Source organism: Phragmites australis, chromosome 5, assembly GCF_958298935.1.
Source record: "Phragmites australis chromosome 5, lpPhrAust1.1, whole genome shotgun sequence".
Taxonomy (NCBI): domain Eukaryota; kingdom Viridiplantae; phylum Streptophyta; class Magnoliopsida; order Poales; family Poaceae; genus Phragmites; species Phragmites australis.
The window spans coordinates 46530863-46552770 of record NC_084925.1 but is presented as its reverse complement, the minus strand read 5'-3'; the positions used below and the strand labels follow the sequence as shown (position 1 = coordinate 46552770).

Sequence of the window (21908 nt, the reverse complement as noted above, 5' to 3'; positions counted from 1 at the left end):
GTTTTATACCATTGAAAGATCACCTGTTTCAGAATTTTGCACCGAAAGATCATTTTATAAAAACATCACAGCCTGGCGGTGCGGCTCAGATTCAACAAGGTAGCAGCAGTGTCCGATTCATGGCAGATCCGAGCACCAGCGGTGTGGTCAAGCTGTCACAGTTCTTATGCCCTTGGGAATGTACATATCTCTTCAACGAATAGACATTCCGAGCTTCCAAGTACACAATTAAGCTCTAGAAAGTAGTACGTGCAAACACTATAAGAGTAAATAAATATGGGTATATGTTGTAGTAACAAATTATTGGATGGTGGATTTCCAATTGCTCACTTGCTCCTATGCCAACAGAAACTTGTTTTTTTAATCTGCCAACAGAAACTTGAGAGAGAGAATGAGAGAGAGATCATTATCACGGACAGGGATCATTTGACATACCAGATCCTATGTGTCAGCGGGCATGCAGTAGCGGTGCAGTACATCAGTGGAACCACGTCCGTGCCAAGCCTAACACAATTAGTAGCCAATGCTCATGTGTTGCTTTTCCGAGCCAGCACCGATGTGGAATCTCACGTCACCTCCAGAGCCATTCTTTGAGACGCTCCTGCAACTTGAGCAACATTGTTGTGGAGTGGGAGCTCTACTTGATGCTTGTGACCGAAAAATCCGGTAATATAAAACTAGTAGACATCATCACCAGGAGCAGCTAGGCACAACCATAGCAAGCCTCATAACTGAATGGAACATGTCTACTTATAAGAAATTGCTCTGATGATGTTAGGAGCAGAACCAACTACCTTCCGGGTAGAACCTTTGGAGAAGGTGAGCGATGAACATAGATGAAGAAGGCAACCAAGCGAGTATCAGTATGAGAGGACCGATGTTGTAACCATCATGATGATATAGCACAATATGCTCGCAGGGGTGCTGGTGACTTGCTAGGGCACTGAGCGACCGACGCAGCAACTATAGGGAGGAATGTCCGTAGTCATTGTCCTAGGGATCTAGACTTCAGCTAAACCTCGTTAATAAACATCGTATTTCCAATATTGTCTGTGATCTTACATTATTCACCTCGATAGATCTAAGTTGTTACACGGTCTAATTTTTCTAACAAGAAACTACAAAGCATCAGAACTTAGACACCACCAATAAGGCATTGTGAATTTTGCAGAATGGAGATATATTTCACTTTTCAAGTTCCAGAATCAATTCATCAGCTCTCAGGCCCTTGTACCATAGACTAGCGATGCTACAAAAATTGTTCTTGATTTCTATTCAAGGTTGACCTGGCTAGTTCTCAATCTCATACTCTTTCACGACATGGACAAACTACTGAGAAAGATATGGACAAAAAAAAAAACAAGGGCACCAGAACCTTGGGCTCGAAGCACATCTATTCAGGGGTTGGACTATCTCATCACCTTGGTTCCATCTACACATGGACAAACAAGAGACATACAACAAAGTAAACACACTGGAGGGTTCAACAATATCATTATGCATCCCTAGGGTTCCTTTTAAATCTCTAGGCCAGACCACCCGGTCCATGAATTGCATGATAGGACCTACCTCCTTTCAATCTGTTCTCCATCCTATCCCTGAAGAAGTTCTTCATCAATTCGGAGGCGGATTTCTTCACCAAGTTGGAGATGAACTCCAACGTGGACTGCAAGCAACTCATGGTTCTTTCCAAACTGATCGTCATCACACCCCTAAGGATCTCTTCTTTGACTCAGAGATCGACTCCTTAATCGGATCGGAGATAGACTCCATCGCTGACTTCATTCAACTCACGCATTCGGCAGCCCTACCGCTTGTCTAGCACCTAGCGTCTAGTGAACTCTAATTAGAATGAAATAAGTTTTGCAATTTCCCCACAACCATATCAAAATTATGCTAAATTGGTTTATGTTTACACAATTGGTGTTTTGATATCTGCATGGTTTTCATTATGTTGCTAAAGAAAATGCCCATTGTAATGTGTTACGAGTGCACAGATGAGGGGTCCTTTGAACTGAACCTTGATATTGTGTATTGTGTTAGGTGGCGCACCATTACGGAATTCCAATACTTGGCATGGAACCTCAGTGCTTCTTTCTAAAAGCTACTAAAGATGGGTTGATTCTCTTTCATTCACTTCTGATGCTCTTGAAGTAGCTGCATTAGAATGGTTTGTGCATGTCTCCGAATACTCCTTTGACACTAAAAAATATTGTCATAACAAGTAGAGGAAGATTTGTCTTTACCTTGATCATATCTTTGATGACCTGAGGTCATCTTAAGGTTGACTTGAATTTGACTATAAAAACACATCAACACTATTGAAATATTTGCTTAAGGTGTCCTTAGGCCCATATGTAACCACATGATCATCAGGAATGGTTCAAACTTCTTGTTTGGGTGATGAATATTTGGTTTGCAATCATTGCTCCCTTCTCCCCCTGTGCAACAGACATGCGGTCTTTCTGAAATTCTACAATTCATCATTAAAGAGCTTTGGAGGGTGAATGGTACCTGTGCACTGGAGATACTGAAAATAATGCCCTTCTGTGTACTGGTCGTGACCATGATATGAGATTGCATTCGAGAACACCGTCTTGAAACCGTGGTTTTACTACAAGATATACGATGACTCCAATAGAGGACTATTTCACCTCCACAAAAACTTGTTTTACCACCCGGGCCTATTAGCTATTTTGCCAAATCCTATTCTATCACACTCACCTGTATGGGTTGCCAGTGGCAAACACATAAATTTACAAATGGGTGTAATATTCTAGGATTCATGTTTTGTTACTAAAATATATGTCATTATAGTACACGATATTCTAAAGAAAAATATTAGCATAGCGAAGAATTTTATTGTGACCAACATATTATCTATGCATATTATGAAAAATTGGCATCTATTATGGAATATAAGAACTAGCGAGTAGAAAGATTCATATCCGCGATAGCAAAATCAAAGTAGTTATTCTACTAACCAACATATCAAAATAACAAATGCTCCCATATGGCTATCTCTAAAACTTATAGCCTAGATTATTCATTGCATCATTATTACGTAGCAGTGCCAATCTATTTTCTGCATAAATATCTTTTCTCTAGAAACATTTTTTTAAAAAAATATCAAGATTTAGATGATTTTCTACATTATATTATGATATTAGAGTATTGTAAAAATAATTGTACATTTAGTTGATCTTAATAACATTCTAGAAGTTTTCTTTATAAGAAAAAGATTTTAGAGGTGACAATGGAAATTTTATGGTAAGATAAGATGTTGAAAAAAAGGGAAAAATATTAAAAGGATTTCTATCAAATGCTTGAGAAATTATGAGGTGATGAGGCGATTTGTAGGTTTCTTATGTTATATATTATATATTATGCTTTCCAACGGTGCTTATGATGTAATGTCAATAATTGTATAATTATTTGTTGAGAAAATTAAATAGAGCTCCAAAGAAGATAATTCTAGATGTTATGAGTATAGATTCTAGAAGACAAACCTCTAGATGCTTGCCATAGCATTCATATTCTAAAATATTTAAAAGAAAAAATAAAGCCCTTAATTATTCTTCTAGTTATGGTTGTTGTTATAAGCAATATTAATTGGTACCGTTTGTTTGCCCCATGTCGCCACATATCTTAGGCCCTGTTTGGTTCGCTGAATTCGACATAAAATCGAGCTCTATCGAATACAACTGTTTGGATGGGCTAAGAATCAGAATTAGAATTGGAGCCCGATTCCATCTAGATTTGAGAGCAACTAAGATTGTATTTGGCATAACTCTAGCTTCAAGATCCATGCAGGATTGGAGTTTATAGGATAAAATAAAGTGATTTAAATATATGTTTTTAGTCTAAAATAAGAACAAGATGTCTAAACCAAAGACCATCAATCTGACTACAGCTCTAGCTCTAAGAATTTCTAGAATTCGAGATGATCACCTCCAAAAAAAATTAGAGCTAGAACTCTACCAAACATGACCTAAAGTCTAGGCATCTCAATACCGTGCTCCGCCCCTTTGAATCGTAGCTCGTTGACTCAACGGTTCCAACTCGTCGTCTCCTCTCTCCCATTTCAACAACACACCTAACCACATCCACCGACGGTGACCCAGCCATCGATTGCCACCGACGAACTTGCCCACAATGTCCACGTTCGAGCCTCCCCCACCCCTCATCGCTTTAACTTTCTCTGTCCTCTTCGACCCACCATGCTGCTTTAGATCCAAACAACCCCGCCGCTGGCCAATGCTTCTTCCTTGTCTGGTAGCGAGACCCATGCTACAGTCGTCGACTGTGGTATCTTTTTCTAACTCTTAGGCGCTCAGATCCGGTGAAGATGTAGCATGGTCATCACCGTGAGCTCCATGGTTGCCACTGTCGCCGAGCACCCGATGGCATCATCTCCTTCACCTTTGCCTCCATCACGCCTTTGTCTGGGCCAAGGCCATTGCAGCCTAGCCCTCATCATCTTCTATGACGCCAGCATCGTTATCTCGTTGGCCACCAATCCAACGAGGGGCCACTTTGGCCACCGTTCCTAATGCCCTGGCATGGTCACCATGAAATTTCCTGATTTGTTTTATCCTTGGTTGCTGATTAATTTTTAAGTTGCAACCAAGTATGATTTATAATCATTTGGGAGTTGTTTTCATGCTGTGATTTCTTTGATTAATTTTCAAGTTGCAACCAAATATGATTGTAGTATCATTTCAATTTATCCATGCCAATACCAAGAATCAAACCTAGCCTTAGGTAACTTTGGGCATTTGTTGTGTTGATGGCACGTGTGTCCACCTTAACTATAAAGCTAGTCTAAACTTTTTTGATTCTTGTGCGTATATATCACTGACTAAAACTTAAATTTATAATATATTATTAATCTTCACACATCAATAATTAAGATTATCTCATATATTATAGATTTTAAAAGTTTTATCAGCGGCATATAAAGAATCGCCCCGAAGAAGAACTCGAGCTTTAGAGTCACTCGCCGGCCGTTGATGTCTTCCAACGACCTCTTCCTGCGGGCCCTTCTCTCTCTCGCACGGGGTAAAGAAAAGGGGGGAAAAAAACGAAGCAAACTACCGTCCATGTCTTCCAACGACCTCTTCGAAGGCCTGCCTCCGCCGGCGGCCGCCCCGGCCGGCAACAGAGGTCGCGCGGCCTCCCCCTCGCCGCCTCCTCCGGCTCCGGCGCCGCCAAAGCCCGCGTTGAAGAGCTCCCTCAAGCGGAACAAGTCTTCCTCCTCCGACACTACTACCTCCACCCCACCCGCCGCCGCCGTCGCTACCCCCGCGGCGGAAGACCATGGTTAGATCTCTGCTCCATCGCTTCTTGTAATTTTCAATCGGATGTTGTAGTTGTGCTGCTGCTGCTGCTCCTGTTGCTTGGAATTTGAGTTGGAACTCCCTTACTGGTTTAGTTGGACACTGTTGACTGTAAATGGTGTAGCGCATTGGGATTTAGGAGGAACCGTCGCCTTGATTGTTTGGTGAAGAGATCGTATTGCGAGTTTTGTTTTGTAGGTGGGGGGAATTTCTAAGTCGGGGTTAGAGAGTTCCCAATTCCCATGTTCCAAAAATGAGTTCAATCAGGGCAGAACAGATTGCTTCATGGCGAGATTTGGATGGGTGTCTTGAGATTGGTTATTAAAGCATCCAGAATATCTTAGTTGAGCAAATTACTTGGATCATGTGAAACTAGGCACGAAAGGAAGATCGACAACAGATGAGATTCTTAGCCCTACTACTGCCCTAGGGCTTCTGTAAGACTCAAGCAGTAGTAACCTCCTCTTAGTTTTGCGCCGGAGGCCCGGAGCCAGGATAATGATAGGCGTTTCTCATTCTTTACACTAAAAACAGTGTAGCTTGGAGTAACAGATGCCTAAATTAACTCAGTCAGAAGGTTCAGGACAATGATAGGAATTCACACCTGGTTTAGATGAGTTATATAGAGGCCCCTGATTGAATTTTATGGTTACCAATACCAAACTTTGCTCACTGAGTTTTTTGGTGTGCTATTTGCAAGAAGGCACCTAATAATGATGCATTTCTCACGAAGTAGGCTTCCCATTTTCTATTTGGTGCTGGACATAATTGGATAGTATGATGACAGTGTTGACCATTAGATGATATCCGGCACTAGGTTACTCTTAATCTATTCAACTGTAAGCGATTCTGCATCTTGTTTTTCATCTCAGTTCCATAATCTGTTCAAGCAACCGAGTGGATAGCACTGTGCCTGTTCCAAGTTTATGCGGAAGAAAAAAATAGTCATATCTCCATCCGCCCAAAGATTATGATTCCTCCTTGTTACCTCTACTTTTTTTTCTTGTATTGGTATACAGAATGTATGCATGTTATCTTCTCGCCAGTTGCTTTTGGTATGAACAAATAAGGAAAAATCGTTTTACTTTGCACACGGTTATGTTATAAGGTTCATATTTTCTTGCAGTTCCTGAGAGACGTCTTCGATTCAGAACAACTGTTGATGCTTCAGAAACGCAAATAATTGAAGCCATGCAGAAGATAACTTCACACATAGCGAATCCTTCTAAATTCAGCAAGGCATCAAAACTAGCTCTGCAGCTTTTTGAGGCTGGGAGCGTCAAGCCTGGGACAATCAGTCACTTCTTTGCTATACTAGAGGCTGCAATGTCTTCACCAGGAGCATGCAATGAGCCTTCTGTACGAGCTGATTACCACACACTATTCAATGCTGCTCAGGGTATAACAGAGGTGAAGTTTCCACAGTCATTGAAACGAATATTGTTCAGTTATGTCAAGTCACTACATGATGCACTTACAACTTGTGATTAATGTGCAGTTGCTCGACCAACGGCAGAAATATCAGTTTGACATATGGGTGCTGCATGCAGTTGTGGCTAATGATCTTTTTACTGATGACAGCTTTGTGGTGAGTATATTTTTCTTAAACGCCCATGTTGCTTATTTTGATATTTTCTCAATCCAAGTTTGAAATTGATTACTCTAGTTGTATGTGGCGGCTGCTGTAATTATGCAATCAGACTGCCCAGGGGATACTTGATCGATGTACTTGTTTTTATGTTGTAGTTCTCAAAGGCTGTTGGAAAGATCAAAGACGCCATCTCAGCCCTGCCAATGGCAACGGTGGATGATGACAATGATGAAGCTGCTGCTCTTGCAGTTGCAAGCAAAACTGGCACAACAGAGAGTAAAGCAGATGATAGCTTTCCAACTGCAGCTTCCAACTCTCTGTCACATGATAGCACGCATGCTGCAGCCTCCAACTCAAGGGAAGAATCCTCTGATCCTTTTGGATTAGATGATCTCCTTGAGCACAAGTCGAAGAAATCTGACAGAGCTCGAGAGAAGACAGTTGCTGCTTTGAACAGGAAAGCAGATGAGGAGGAATCAAAGAGATTTCTGAAGTCACAGCGAGAAGCCCTTCTGAAATGTCTAGAAATCGCTGCTCGGCGTTATAGAATACCATGGTGAGTTCTCTGATAAATCATCGTGTGGTAAGGTGTTAACAAACATATGGTAGATTTTATACCGTGTTAAATCATATCTTGCTTGTCAGGACACAAACTGCCATTGACATCTTTGCCAAGCACGCCTACGACAACGTGAACCGGTTCACAAGGCAGCAGAGGGACGCGATCGAGAAGCTGTGGAACTCGATCAAGGAGCAGCAGATCCGACGGAAGCAGGGCAAGTCGGTGAACGGGAAGCTTGATGTGAACGCTTTCGAGCACCTCCAGGAGAAGTACTCCCGCGAGAAGATCAGCATTCGCCATGCTGTCGGCGGTGGGGGTGAACGGCGCGCGACACAGTGGCTCGGTTGAGTCGGCAAGCTGCCCCGTCTGATCCCGCTACCCTTGTGGTGTAGCCTGATGATGTGAAGAGTGTTTCCCCTGAAAAAAAAAAAGAAACATGTAACATCTGATTCAACAACGACGGCATTTGCCTGATTTGTTGGCTCCATGGACTTCGGTGTAGGGTGTGATCATTACGGATGATGCGACGATGTATTCTTGGCTGTAACCTTGTGACTGAATGTGAAACCTGTTATCTGGATGCATCTCCACGAGTTCTTCCATCGTTGATGGCAACCGTGTGCACGTGCACGTGTGGTGGCGCACCGTTCTTTGCGTCGTCTCCTCGTAACTGCAAGTTAGGGTTGACAATGTGTGTGATATTGGTAACTGTGGTGATGTAGCAGAGGTCGTTGTGATTAGAATAACCAGTATGATAACCTCAAGCTGTGTGTTTGTTCCCTTGAACCTTCTTCCATGGTCTCAGACAGCTAGCTTGGACTGAAACACAAGAGGGGGAAAAGGCCAAATGAGTCAAAGGCGTCGATTAAGCAATCATGCATGCATGGGCGTCGTCATCAGATGAGCTCGCGATAGATTAGTCATTAGTACTACTAGTGCTAGATTGATGGGAGAGGGCCGGATAAATCCAGCGGCGGCAGGTGGCCGGGCCGCCGGGGGAGTCACTCGACCGTGCCAAGTGCTGCGGTCGTTCGGCGCGAAATGCGTTGTTTATGCCACCAGCACGTACGTGCACAACCACCTGCATTTTTTTATCGATTCAATTCAACTCAGCTCAACTCATCGCTACCAATCCAATCCAATCTAATTCCCACATTGATTTGATTGCTAGGACTACTCCCTTCTTTGTTACCTGTGATGTGCAACTCCAAACGTGCGTACCTGCAGGTTTTCTTTTACTTGTCATCTTACAGGTTAGAACTAGAACTAGACTTTCTCCACGAAAAAACAAAAAAGAACAAGTTAGAACTAGAATGCATATAGTTTTTAGATAATCTTGCACAACTCACCGGTTATATACACATGGAAAAAAATTCAAAAAAAATATATAAACGGTACCGCTAGATTTTCTACTATCAATCTAATCGTGATGCATTAGAGATTGCCTGAAGCAATTGCAAGTCTTAGTGGCATACCTTATCTATTACTCCGTGGCAAAAATCAAACATGATACAAATCGCAGGGCCGTGTAGACATGTACACTCGAAGCAGGAGGAAGTAGTACTAGCTAGGAGAGCTTGGTTTTTTAAGCTAAGCTAAACAAAGCCAAGCTGGGGGCAGTTTTAACACGTTTGCTCCCTTCGAACCAGACACCCTGCCCTACCTGTTTACTACCCCTCCCCGGCCGGCTCCCCCTCCTCTTCTTCTTCGCCAGCCTGAGCCATCTATAAATCCATCTCAAGTTGCACCGGTAGCTAGTCCAGCACCACCACTAGCATCGATCGTACGTACAAGAGTACTAGTTGCATCTAGTTGGAGTAGCTAGGGAGACTACTGGCAGCAAGTGATCGACCGGCATGGCCGGAGCTACTGCTGCCAATGGAGGAAGCGCGGCCGCCGCTGCTGGTGCGACGGGGGTGGGGTCGCCGTGCGGGGCCTGCAAGTTCCTGCGACGGCGGTGCGTGCCAGAGTGCGTGTTCGCGCCCTACTTCAGCAGCGACCAGGGCGCGGCGCGGTTCGCGGCCATCCACAGGGTGTTCGGCGCCAGCAACGCCTCCAAGCTGCTCTCCCACCTCCCCGTCGCCGATCGCTGCGAGGCCGTCGTCACCATCGCCTACGAGGCGCAGGCAAGGCTCCGCGACCCCGTCTACGGATGCGTCGCGCAGATCTTCGCCCTCCAGCAGCAGGTGACTGGCATGCTATATAGCTGTTCGATCTTGTTTGGCTCATCTTGCATGCGTGTCGAGGCATGACAGATGCTGACATCCTGCTCCTGCTCGATCACTATTCAGGTCGCGATCCTGCAAGCGCAGCTGATGCAGGCCAAGGCGCAGCTGGCGTGCGGCGTCCAGGGCAGCGCGCACTCGCCGGTGAGCCACCACCAGTGGCCGGATCACAACAGCATCAGCTCCCTGCTCCGGCAGGACACAGCATGCAGCGCCAGAAGACCCGGGGCCCTTGACGACTGCTTCCCCCCCGGCGCGCTCTTGCCGGAGCTCATGGCCGGCTTCAGGGACGACGTCGGCGTGCAGCATTGCGCCAAGGCGGACGCAGGGGACCTCCAGTACCTGGCCCAGGCCATGATGAGAAGCCCCAACTACTCCCTGTAGATCGAATAAGGCCATTTTAATTTGCTGCCGTCTCCACTTGACTAATGCAAGTGCCAGATCTAGGATTCATGGAAAAGGAGATCGATTAACATGTACTCAACTTTCTTATTATTATCAGTGTTCTGATCTTAATTAGTAGTAGAAATCATATATAGCGGGCAAGCGTGCATGCTTTTGATGATTACTAGACTTGAGTCTGTTTAAATAAGAACTTGCTGTTGCAAGTATTGATACATAAACCCATATTCCTATGACATCACTGGCCACTGGCAATGTGGAAGTACAATATTGTGCTGGCCATAATTGAGTGATAGACAGGCTCCACCGCTCCAACAAGACTTGTTTGAAACAAAGTTCAGTATGTTTTGTCATTAGTCAGCAGATGATGGAGCTATTCAAACTGCACTATGAACTTCTGTGCTTATTTTGCTCTGGTCCTGAAAAACAGCCTCTGCTCCAAGTTTTGTGCAAACATTCATTCATGTCTTCGTGAGCCTTGAAAATGTTTTCCTGATTGATGTAACTACAGGAAGTGACGATAGATGTTCCCTTGCAAGCCAACAAGATAAAAACTGTCACGAGTTTTTTTAAGGGATACTAGAAGCTTCAGAAGTTGAAGCAAGAGTTATTACACACAACTTTGAGTTGGCACCAAGTTCTTGCTCTCTATCTAGAGACCCTAAAAGGACTTGTATGCATTCATAGGCTGCTGCTGATGATAATCCTAATTTTTCATGCCACACACAGTGACTGTCCCCTTGATGAAGGGCAGGTATGAACTCCTCAGCCACAGCACCGTGTACTTTTGATTCCTGCAACTGGATAAATGTTGACTGAAGCACGGTGAAAAGAGAAGGTCACTGATCCCAATGGTTAATTTCTTGGTAGGATTGACTGTGATTGAATGATTGACCAACTTACCCAATAGTTGTACATTACTGCTCCTTCTACTTGTTGGTGTTCCGGATTGGATTGCAAATAGAATTGTGTTGCCATTCATAACCCAATGGTAATTGCATTGCAACAACTGAGATAGATGTAATCAATATTACTCTACAATATCTATATTTTAGTCGTCAGATAAGAACAGTGCTACTGTAATAGGTTTGTAGGGCTGGTACCTTGGGACTCTACAATTTCATTCAGACATGTTCTTACTTAATCCGTGACGAAAGGCTAAAACGTTTGAGAGCAGAAGCTCTATAGATCAAGACTCTTAACGCCAATGGATCTGAAAACTGCGGCATGTAAAGCAAGCAAGAACCTCGAAACCTTGAGTAATGTGCTTGAACACGACGAATGCGTAGCTGATTTAACAATAGGGATAGGTCAGTGACTTTTGTGATCCGCCCTCTTTATCGATCGTAGCAAATCAAGCGTAGATTTAACGTGTGATTAATGTGGGTTTGTAGGACCGAGATAGGCAATTAGAAAGAGGTGAATAGACGTCTAATGAACTTCTTGCGAAATATATATTCTACTCTTTAGTCGACTAACGCTTCTAAAAAATGCATAAACGAAAACATAAACTTTAGAGAGACAAAACGAGAAAGAAAGTTTCAAATCAATATGACTCCATAGATAGAATATGAATCAGTCTCTATTCAAAATTATTTAATGTGTATTTGTGCACAAGAGTTTAAAACTTAAATTAATAACAAAACAAAATGACAATCACCGAAAGAAACGACTCTTCAAGTTGATGGTCTAGAGGCAAGGAGATTTAAGACCTTCTCAAATAAATGAGTATATGAACTTTTATGCATTTAGCAATAAGAAGAATTACTTCACAAATATGGAAAAACAACAGCTCAAAAAGAAGAAGAAAATCATGATTGAAAAAGTACCAATAAAGAGATACTAAAATGAGGGGAATTCAAGTATATACAAAAATATAAATTTCATTACTCAAAGAGATCAACTCTATTTTAGGCGGATTATAAAAATTTTCTCTCAAAAACTCTCACATATTACATAAGTTAAGCACCCATTTTCTTCTCCTCTAAATCTCTAACACTAGGCTCTCAAATGGGTGGAACAAAAGGCTCAACTAGTTGAAAAACTCTCTCGTAGCCCTATTTCTATATTTATAGGCCTAAGAAATTTGATCCTTAAATGTTCTAGTTTGTTACCAAAATACCCCTCTTTTATAATACACGTCTACCTATTACCGATGGTACTTTGTTTCATTTCTTACTTCGTCCATCGAACGGCCGTGGCATCTTCACGATTTAGTTTCATCTTGACGCAAACTTCACGATGATGCCACATACTCCTTCAGTCCTCCCACAGATTTGAGATCCAACTGTAAAACCCTCTACATATTTTAAAGTGTGACTTATCACTTGCTTACACCTTAAGCACGCTCTGATGTCGACACGCGTACTCTATCTTATAATCCTGACTACCGATAAGTCTCTCCCACTCCTGATCCCTCAGACCGTCTTGTCACTTGCATCAACATCTCTTTCGTTTGATTTTGTCAATATACCATTTTCATCCTCTGTTTAATGCTTTGTTTGACATCCACATGTTCAGCTAGTATCACATTTGACTCCGTTTAGATTTTTTGATCATTCGACACCAATCACTCGCTTAGCCCCGATCACCCACTGTCAACCTCCAAGTTACATCTATTACCTGCATATCATGAGACAAACAAACATATTTTTTTCAACTTTAACTCTAGTTAGTCTATAATCAAATTATTCAAAACAAGCTCAAGCAATCCAAAATTTAACAAAAAAAATCAATAATTTTATTAATCACTCATCTTATATAAACCAATACATATTTTAACTTGGTTTCTCAGGGTTAATATAAGAGGATCTACACATAGTTAGGTAGCCTAGGATGCTAGCCAGTGAATGCTGTGTCTCAAGATAAGAAGCTATGTTGAAACCGAGGGAGTACCATATTTCACAAGCTCAAACTTTGCAAACCGGACAAGGACGAAGAGAAGCATGTTCTCCTCTGGGAGTATCTTTGGGTAGGTCATATCTTTCATCATGTCCATCCTAAGTTATTTTCTTTTAGCAAGGACAGGAGGCTAACCCTCCAGGCTGCATCCAACATGAGCAATCTTCGTGATGTTTTAATCTGCCTCTTTAGGTTCAGGATTATGATCAACTGCAGGTTCTCCAACAACATATCAACAATGCCCCTATGAGCACTTCCAATGACACATGGGCATATATCTGAAACAATACTATCTTCAGTGCTAGCTAGGCTTGTAAATCTCCAGTGGGTCATTCTAGAGTTCACCCAATCTTCAAATGGATTTGGAAATGTAATTGTCAAATGAAGCATAATGTTTTTTCTGGCTTCTTCTTAAAGACAGGCTTAATACAAGATAGCTTCTCCACAGGAAACAAATGCAGCTCCCTTCCTACACCTGTTATTCTTCAAATTAAAGAAAGTAGGTTACATCTTTTTCTACTCTGTCCATTTGCAAAAGCTTGCTGGTCTCATTTGGGTTTACAAGTTAACGATACTCATAGAACCCCGCAATCCTTAACGCTCTTCAGAAAGAGATTGGATGTTCCGTTTGCAATGAAAATTATTATTCTTATGTGTTGGAGTATTTGGAACATACGAAATGACTAGGTATTCAATGATGCTGATCCAACTCCGGGTTTAGTTTGATGTTTCTTAAAAAAAGAGTTTGCCTTGGTTATTCATAGGGCAAAAGGATCTCGAGCTGAACTTATGAAGATATGACTTGCCTCTTTAGAATAACTTGTACATGTCTTCTTTTGATTTTTATTTTTGGTTTCTAGCTTCCTTTTGTACTTTTGGTTTTAATATTAATATATAATTAGTAGGGGATGATCCTACTATTCTATAAAAAAATGAAGACAAGCACATTTCTGTTATGTAGCTCTCCTTAAAAAATTTGTGTTATATATCTCGATTTGTATATGGTTTATTTTTCTTTTCCGAGCAAATTCGGATATGGTTTGCTGCTGATCAGATGGCCTGAGAAACAGACCCTGAAGTTTAGATGGGATTGTCTCTTAAAGTTGAATGCAGTTTCATTATTTTTGTTTGCTTTGGTGCTTTGTATCTTGTGAGTTTTAGATGGAGTACTAGTATTTATTTGGATTCAGCTGGTCATCAGTCAAACAAAGCTAAGCACACAAAAGGCAAGATTATTATGGCATTTGAGAGTAAGTAGACCCCACTAATAAAAAACTTTAGTAGCACTGATCCCTAAGTATAAAGAACCAAATAGAAAGCAAGTTCCTGGCACAAAACGAGGGGAGGTCTTTGGTTCTTTGCATGACGGTTTGTAATGGAGGAGTCAAAATATGCAAACTTTGCCCTCCAAACCAACTGTGATCACCATAATAACACTTGTTCCAAACAGGATAAAGCTTGCAAAGCAAAGGGCATTATACTATCGATGATGAACAGATGCCTTGGGAATTGTGCTTGTGGTGCCTGTGCCTCTCCATCATTTCTGCTCAAGAGCTTTCTGTTATTCCTTTTCTCCAAAGAGTTTGTTCTGCTTGGCCAGACTGCCTTTTTCAAAAAAGAAAAGGAAGATAGACTTCTGCTCATTGTTTTTTCTCTAAAAACTACTCTTGTTAAGGACGCTGCTTATTACTGGTTGAAAAGAATAAAATATTTGAAGGCCTTCGGTATGTTTTAGGCCCAAAAATTAATGGGCCTGGGCCGAAAATAGTGGAACACCAGAAATGAATTTCCAGCTTGCGGCCCAACTTTTTGCTAAGAAAGGTCTTTCCGGTCCAGCTACACCGATCGACCCTAGGCGCGGCTCAAGTGCCACGATCTTAGCCTTCCCTTGTCACGGGATATTTAAAATTTTGCTATTCTTAAGGATAACCACTCTTCAAATGCCACCCTCTATAATACCCTTAACTATTTGCCACAAGACAATATTTCTTACTCGTGTGCCATTTTGACCCTTTTAAAGCGCCACGTGGCCCTTCCGATGTGGCACGGGAGGGAAATGACCCCTTTGCCCATGTCTTCACCGACACCCTCACCCTGCACATCGACACACTTCGTTACACTGTCATTTCTCAGTCTCCCTCTACCTCACCCTGGATGGTCATGTCGATCCCTCCCTAGTCGATGGCCACACATACGACTCCAAGCGGTGGAGGAGTCCTTAAGCTCATCACGGCTATGGTCATCTTCATAGAGATGGAGGCGTCGAGGGAGTTGAGAGCAGAGAAGGCGAAGTCCCCCTCGGTGTCGCATGGGTCCATGGTGGTCAATTGCAATCAATGTTGATCCAGGACACGGTGGTGCAGTGGTGAGGTGTGGGCTCATGCAGGGATTGCTCGGGATGAGAGGGGAAAGGTGAGTGGCAAGAGGCATGCATGTGGAGGAAGCAGACCGACGAGAGGAGGAAGATGACTCGGGCCAATGCACGCTTCCCCCAAGGCAACGAAATCATTTCATGTACTGTGCCACGTTGGAACAGCCAGGTGGCGGTGAAAAGAGGCCAAAATGACATGCGAGTAAGAAAAACTCTATTTCCAATAGCCTAACGAAGTTGATGACATCTGAAGAGTAAGAAAAACTCTATTTCCAATAGGTCTAACGAAGTTGATGACATCTGAACAGTGTCCATTCTAAGTATTGACAAAAACTTAAATCCCCTCTGTCAGCAGCCAAGGAGGAGGAGACGAAGGCGCACTCGCCATGGACCAAGCCGACATGCCCGGCCGCGTGAGCTCGCCCGCGACTGCTCGATCTTTCGGCTTGGATGCTCCCGCTGAATCAATCAAGCGCTTGCTGTGGGAGCAGAGCAGAGGAGTGGAGAGCTCGTGATAGGGCTTGAGCGGGGAGTCGGTCCTTTTGCGCTTCCGTCCGGGATGGAAGGTGCGGAGGACGTAAGTGGCGGCGGCCATGGGCTGACGGTGCGTGAGGAGAAGCCGATGAGGGAGAAGAGAGAGAGAGAGGACCAAACAAGCCAACCGTCCAATTGATACCCAGGGGGTTTTGTGCAAAAATAGGTCATGATTAATAATAGGGTTTTATAAAAAATATAGGATCACGATTATTAATCGCAATCCAAAGGGGTTTTCAGAGAAATACATGATCCAAAACAGGTGTTTTCTGCAAAATATTGGATCGTGATTAATAATCGGGATCCCAAATAGGGGCCAATATGTAAAAATCCTAACCGGCGACATGGTAACCGGCGAGGCCGCGCTACCGCTGGCCCGCCGCCATGCATCCCGCGAGAGCATCCTTCAGGTTCACGCGACCATCCGCTCTCTCCGGCCCCGCGCGCCGCTTGCGGACATCGGTGGCGCAGGCTGGCGTCTGCCTGTCGCTAGCTCTAGCATTGAAGAGGGGACCAAGTGTTCGCTGCTTCGCCAACATGGAACTCTGCTGAGGAGTGTCTCCTTGCGGTTGGGAGAAGTACCACGAGCCCATGACGCCGGGAAACCCTCCTCGGCATCGCCCTCTTCCTACTGATTACTGAACACGAGGCACAGGTGGAGTTACGCCCACACCGCCACCTCCTCTCTGCTCTCGCGCGGTTCGATTTGTTGCTCTTCAGGTATGTGAAGTCTGTCCGTCTGATTTGGTGCGAGCATGAGATGAGACTCAACTGAAGCCCTGATTTGATTTGGTGCTCTTAGGCAAAGTTGGTTTGGTGATCCGGCGAGGTTTGGTTACGGTGAGCTTTGATTTGGCTCCATGATCCAATTGCAAACTATGCAAAAATTGGCAAATGTCATTCATGTGATGTGTAGCAGATGGAAGAGAGAAAATCATCATCTTTTGCTTCTTTGTTGATACGAACATAAGTGCTCAGTTTTGTGGCTATGGCTTGCCGATCTCTGATTTTCTTTTTGCACTGTTTCTCTACTTCTGAAAATTCTTATTGCTTTCAGTTAGATGCCGGTGTATAACTACTTTTGGTTTTGTCTTGAGTGGAGAAATATAGGCTTGTGCCAGGCTAATTTCATCCTAGGAGCTAGCCTTTCCTTGTGCTTGTAGTTGCGGTTCATTTCAGCCACATGTAAGGAAAAACACTAGAAAGAAGATTAAACTTTTCGTTGTGATGTGCCTTTGTAAGCTTAGCTTTGACTTGATGCATTAGTGCTATAGTTGTCTATTCGTTTCATGAATGCCCATGTCGTAATAATTGGTAATTGTGGTTAGTATTACTTTTTTCTCTCTTAAAGACTTCTGGTTAGTAATTGATACTAGTAGAACGAGATAATATGACAAAAGAATTTGTCTCATGGTGTTATAACTACTTACATTCACTTTGGTCTGCAGATTTTGCTGTTTTGGGTGAAATTAGATCGCATTGATACTGCGATTTAGTTCCTGGGCAATGTAAGAGATAACGGTCGGTCATATCTCATTTGTGATTGTGATTTACCGATTTGCATCATCATACTTTCGAATCTTATGCTGGCACGCATAGCTCGTGTTCTGTTAGTATGTTTGACATCATGAAACACACAATGGAAACTTAGTGGTTTGATGTTATCCGCTAATTATAACTAGTGTCAACCTTTTGCCATTCTAATGCTACTACATTTTTTTAGAGATTCTTGTACTACTACTTTATGACCAAGATTAATGTCTGGATAGTTCTCCATTGAGCGATTGATGACTAACCATTGCATCTTTTGATTTTCGGATATACACCATTGGATTGCCGTAGCTCTTCTATTACCTGATGAAACCCCATCAAGGACAATTAACTGAGTGTTTCGTTCGATTTTCCTCTGTGCCTCAGTGATGCCCGTGATCGACCTTACGAAGATTGAAGAACTGCTTGCTTCAAACTTGGCGTACAAGCTCCTTAAATTTCAATTGAAGTAAATAATCATTTCTCCTTTTCTTTATGTTCTCTCTTAGATCAGTTATTGACAGCATGAGCTTGAGTTCGTGGTTTCCTGACAGATTTAGACATTTTAGTTGATACTGGTGCAGCCTTAGAGAACATGGAGGGACTCCATTCAGTTTGGTTGGTGGCTACTACTTGTACCACCAAAACAGTCCGGTGTCTTTTTTTTTTCACGAGGTTCACATCCCTAGCTTCAGAGTGCCGGGGTGTCTTAGGGGCGAACGATACCCATCAGAGATAGAGACGTGTCACGAAGTGGCAACGCCTCCACATGTAAACACCCGGGGTTCAAACCCACGGCAGCAGGCAAGGCTCCACCGAGCCTTACTGCTGGGCTACGAGCCCGTTTACAAAACAGTCCGGTACTAGCCAAGTAACTATCATCTGCCTGTCATAGCAACTGCATTTGGTGCAAAGTTTTCCTCTTTGCAACTGCTTCAACCACAACAGCGGTCCTGAATATCCTAAGGTTTGCAGGATTTCTGTGCGCAGTATTGCAGTAAAGTTAGGAATTAATTTCGTAGGTCTAACTTCTGCAAAATTATGTGATTAGCAGGATTTTGAGCTTTGATAGCCCAGAGTTTCTTAAAAGATATTGAGATTAAGTACATGATCCAGATGGGAGAATCAAACAGGAGATAATGGCACATGGCGCCGACACATATTTTGACCAACTTATTTTTCAATCAGAGGCCTGACTTTTCCTTCTCTTATGTGGTTTCCAGGCCTTGCTGGAGCACGGATCGTCAGTTCTTAATGTGATTTAAGGGGATCCCTGAAAGAGACTTGCAGGTTTAAAATCACAATCAGATTGTAGGATGCTCACCACTTTCCTCCCTCTTCTTCCCTCCCTTCTCTTCTCCCTGCTGCAGCTGCAGGCACAGGGGCTAGCCGCACAAGTGCTACGCCACGACCACAGCAACAGCAGCAGGAAGCAGAGGGGTCTCGAATTCCCATGGCCACCAAGGTTCTTGACAGGCTCACGGTGGCGGCATCGCCTCCCGCGCTTGGCGGCGTGCTCCCGCTGACCTTCTTCGACGTGCCCTGGCTCTTCACCGGCCCCGTGGAGCGCGTCTTCTTCTACCCCTACCCCCACCCGGTCGAGCAATTCACCGCCCACCTCCTGCCTTCCCTCGTCTTCTCCCTCTCCGCCGCGTTGCACAGCTTCTACCCGCTGCTTGGCCGCGTCCGGCCGTGCCCGGACGGGGGCGGCGGGTATGAGTTTTGCTCCTCGGGTGGGGATGCGGGCGGCGTCGAGCTCACCGTGGCCGAGAGCGATGATGACTTCGAGGAGCTCTCCGGCGGCGGCCCGAGGGATGTTGCCCGGCTGTACGCGTTGTTGCCGCAGCTCCCGCGGACGGAGGACGGGACCTTCTCTCTCGCGGCGGCGCAGGTCACGGTGTTCGCCGGCCGCGGGCTCGCCGTCGGCGTGTCCATCCACCATGTGGCTTGTGACGATTCCAGCTACATGAACTTCGTGAAGACCTGGGCCGGCCAGTGCCGGGTGGCCGCCGGCGAGGACGCCGCCGCGGTGCCACCGCCACCGTTCTTGGACCGTGGCGTGGTCGCGGATCCCGAGGGCCTTGCCGGCAGGACGCTCGATGAAATGCGTCAATTGGCGTCCAATGGCCCGCCTCCTCCACCGCCGCCAGGGCCGCCGCCGAAGCTGGTCATCGCATCGTTCGCGCTCACCCACGACTGCATTGATGGGCTCAAGCAGCGTGTGGTCGCCAAGGGCGCGGCGAGTGAGAACGGCTGTGGGCGCGTCCACTGCTCGGCGTTCACGGTGGCGTGCGCGTTCGCGTGGGCCTGCCTGGCGAGAGTCGACGGCAGCTGCACCGGCAAGAAGCGCGCGCACCTGCTGTTCTCAGTGGAATGCCGTCGCCGCCTTGCGCCGCCGATCCCCCAGGAGTACCTCGGCAACTGCCTCCGGCCGTGCTTCGTGGAGGTCGACATGGGCCTGCTTGGCGCCGACGGCGTCCTGACGGCGGCTGCGGCGATAGGCGCGTCCATCAAAGGTCTCGACGACGGCGTGCTCGACGGCGCCGACGGGTGGTTACACAAGATCCTGTCGCTTGTCCCTGAGCGGCCAATGTCGGTGGGTGGCTCGCCGAGGTACGGCGTGTACGACACCGACTTCGGCCTGGGCCGTCCGAGCAAGGTGGAGCTGGTGTCCATCGACAAGACGCCGGGCACGGTGTCGCTGGCGGAGGGCCGTGACGCGCAGGCCGGGATCGAGATCGGCGTGGTGCTGCCGGAGGCCGAGATGGTGCAATTCAGCTCGTGCTTCTCGGATGGATTGAAGCAGCAGTGACGCTCAGTTCGTTCAGTTGTGGTGTCGCGCTGTAAGAGCTGCTTGCAAATTGCCACTGTCAGTGACGTAAATCGTTGCGTTGATTAAGTAGTAGTAGTAATATAGAGATGACCGGGAGTGTATATTTGAGAGATGGATACATACATATATTAATTTTGGTAATCTCATGTGAGTGTGTGTGAGAGAGAGAGACTGTGGCAATTATTCATGATTTTGAGGGTCTCGCGTGTTCGTCGGGCATTCACCTGACCTTACCTTTGATGAATTCAATTCATTCAGACGAACGTTGAGAGCATGTTCTTTTCAGGCAGGTTAGGCAGTGCAAAGATGAATGCAGAGGAATTCTCTAGTGGATGACTTGGTCTAAGCCCATGTTTATTTTAGCTTTAGATGGTGAGAACTCAGTTTAGCGTGTAAAATCCGTAAAAGCTCATTCGTACCGGATATTGTGTGATTTTATAGTACAACTTGATTTGTGGAGTGTGATAATCCGTTTTTACATTGTGATGGTTTGTTTTTGTTTTTGAAGCTAGAATTTATAATGAGAATAAAAAACAATCCGAGCCTCCAACGCCGTCTCGCTCTCCATGGCCCTCCACCTCGCCGGCTCCGCCTCCTTCGACCTCTCTCGCTTCCACGACTCGCTCTCCTTTCTCTCTCGCTCCTCCTTTCCTCGCAGAAATGCATTACATTCAAAGGTTTTTTTCGTTTTTCTCGTGAAACAATCCTGAGCATGATCTTTGATAGCTTCAAATCTAATATAATCCGACACATATTTTGGACGTGCTAAGATAATTCACATGCCACTCTGCAAGTGTGATCTTTTTTTTTTTTTTTTTTTGCAGAACTTGTTCTTAAGCTCTTGTTGGGTTAGAACATACTGAATACAGGCTATGCTGTAGAATGTGCAGAGTATTCTAGCACACTCCATATTGTTGGGTGTTAGATACTGGGATTACAAGGTGTTATATATGCCTTTTGTCTCGTGTACAGAAACTAGGTATGTGGCATAGTGGTTGGCTAATATTAATATCAACATCACAAGCACAGGGTTCAGATATGGCTTTCCAAAAGTAGACTGGAACTTCATGTTTGCTGTTTTATTGTCGGAATAGCAAGCTGTTTTGTCTTCCAACTTCGAATTGATCAGTAATATCTCCTCTTGGTTCTGACTGCAGCTATGCCCTGGCTATGGAGTTCCAAAAGAGAGTGGTTGATTCATGGCGAAGCCATGGCCCTGATGCTAGGGATGAGCTCAAGGAAGCTATTCGAGTCTACAACCAGATCAAAGCAAAGGCTCTGGCATCCCTATCACCTGAAGATTCAGCAAATGCATTGCCTGAACCTCATAAGCAGGAAGCAGATTCTGATTCTGCCAAAGCTGTGCAACAGTAATCTCTTAGTTCAATGTTGAGCTACAATCTTTTCTGTTATTATTATTATAACATTTTTTATGTTTAGTTCGTGGTAGAAGAAATTTTGGCTGTATATCTAGCGATTGCGATTTCCATTAAGCAACCTTTTGTATCATCTAGAAGACTTGACAGTCTATCTAAAGTGATCGAAACGTAGTGTTGTCCACATCATGAAGAATAGGAGCTTGATGCGACTATTGGTTGAGGAATTTGAGTTTTCTTGTTA

General features: G+C 44.5%; 3 protein-coding genes across 3 annotated transcripts; all 3 read left to right on the top strand.

The window, feature by feature from the left end:
• Nucleotides 1-5032: 5032 nt before the first annotated feature.
• LOC133920122 (uncharacterized) lies at nt 5033-8076 on the top strand. Its single transcript, XM_062364776.1, has 5 exons — nt 5033-5322; nt 6466-6749; nt 6838-6927; nt 7086-7486; nt 7576-8076. Exons 1-5 carry the CDS (start codon nt 5103-5105, stop codon nt 7838-7840), a joined length of 1260 nt encoding a protein of 419 aa, XP_062220760.1. The 5' UTR covers nt 5033-5102; the 3' UTR covers nt 7841-8076.
• Nucleotides 8077-9223: 1147 nt separating this feature from the next.
• Nucleotides 9224-10253, top strand: LOC133917766 (LOB domain-containing protein 16-like). Its single transcript, XM_062361625.1, has 2 exons — nt 9224-9678; nt 9784-10253. The coding sequence occupies exons 1-2, from the start codon at nt 9349-9351 to the stop codon at nt 10099-10101; spliced, it is 648 nt and encodes a 215-aa protein (XP_062217609.1). The 5' UTR covers nt 9224-9348; the 3' UTR covers nt 10102-10253.
• Nucleotides 10254-18643: 8390 nt separating this feature from the next.
• LOC133920120 (malonyl-coenzyme A:anthocyanin 3-O-glucoside-6''-O-malonyltransferase-like) lies at nt 18644-20429 on the top strand. Its single transcript, XM_062364775.1, has one exon. It carries the CDS (start codon nt 18909-18911, stop codon nt 20265-20267), a length of 1359 nt encoding a protein of 452 aa, XP_062220759.1. The 5' UTR covers nt 18644-18908; the 3' UTR covers nt 20268-20429.
• The last annotated feature ends 1479 nt before the right edge of the window (nt 20430-21908 follow it).

Coding starts and splice junctions, on each gene's coding strand:
- LOC133920122 (XM_062364776.1), top strand. CDS start 5,103: ATGTCTTCCAACGACCTCTTCGAAGGCCTGCCTCCGCCGGCGGCCGCC. Junction 5,323..6,465: donor CCCCGCGGCGGAAGACCATG/GTTAGATCTCTG, acceptor ATTTTCTTGCAG/TTCCTGAGAGACGTCTTCGA. Junction 6,928..7,085: donor TTACTGATGACAGCTTTGTG/GTGAGTATATTT, acceptor TTTATGTTGTAG/TTCTCAAAGGCTGTTGGAAA.
- LOC133917766 (XM_062361625.1), top strand. CDS start 9,349: ATGGCCGGAGCTACTGCTGCCAATGGAGGAAGCGCGGCCGCCGCTGCT. Junction 9,679..9,783: donor TCTTCGCCCTCCAGCAGCAG/GTGACTGGCATG, acceptor ATCACTATTCAG/GTCGCGATCCTGCAAGCGCA.
- LOC133920120 (XM_062364775.1), top strand. CDS start 18,909: ATGGCCACCAAGGTTCTTGACAGGCTCACGGTGGCGGCATCGCCTCCC.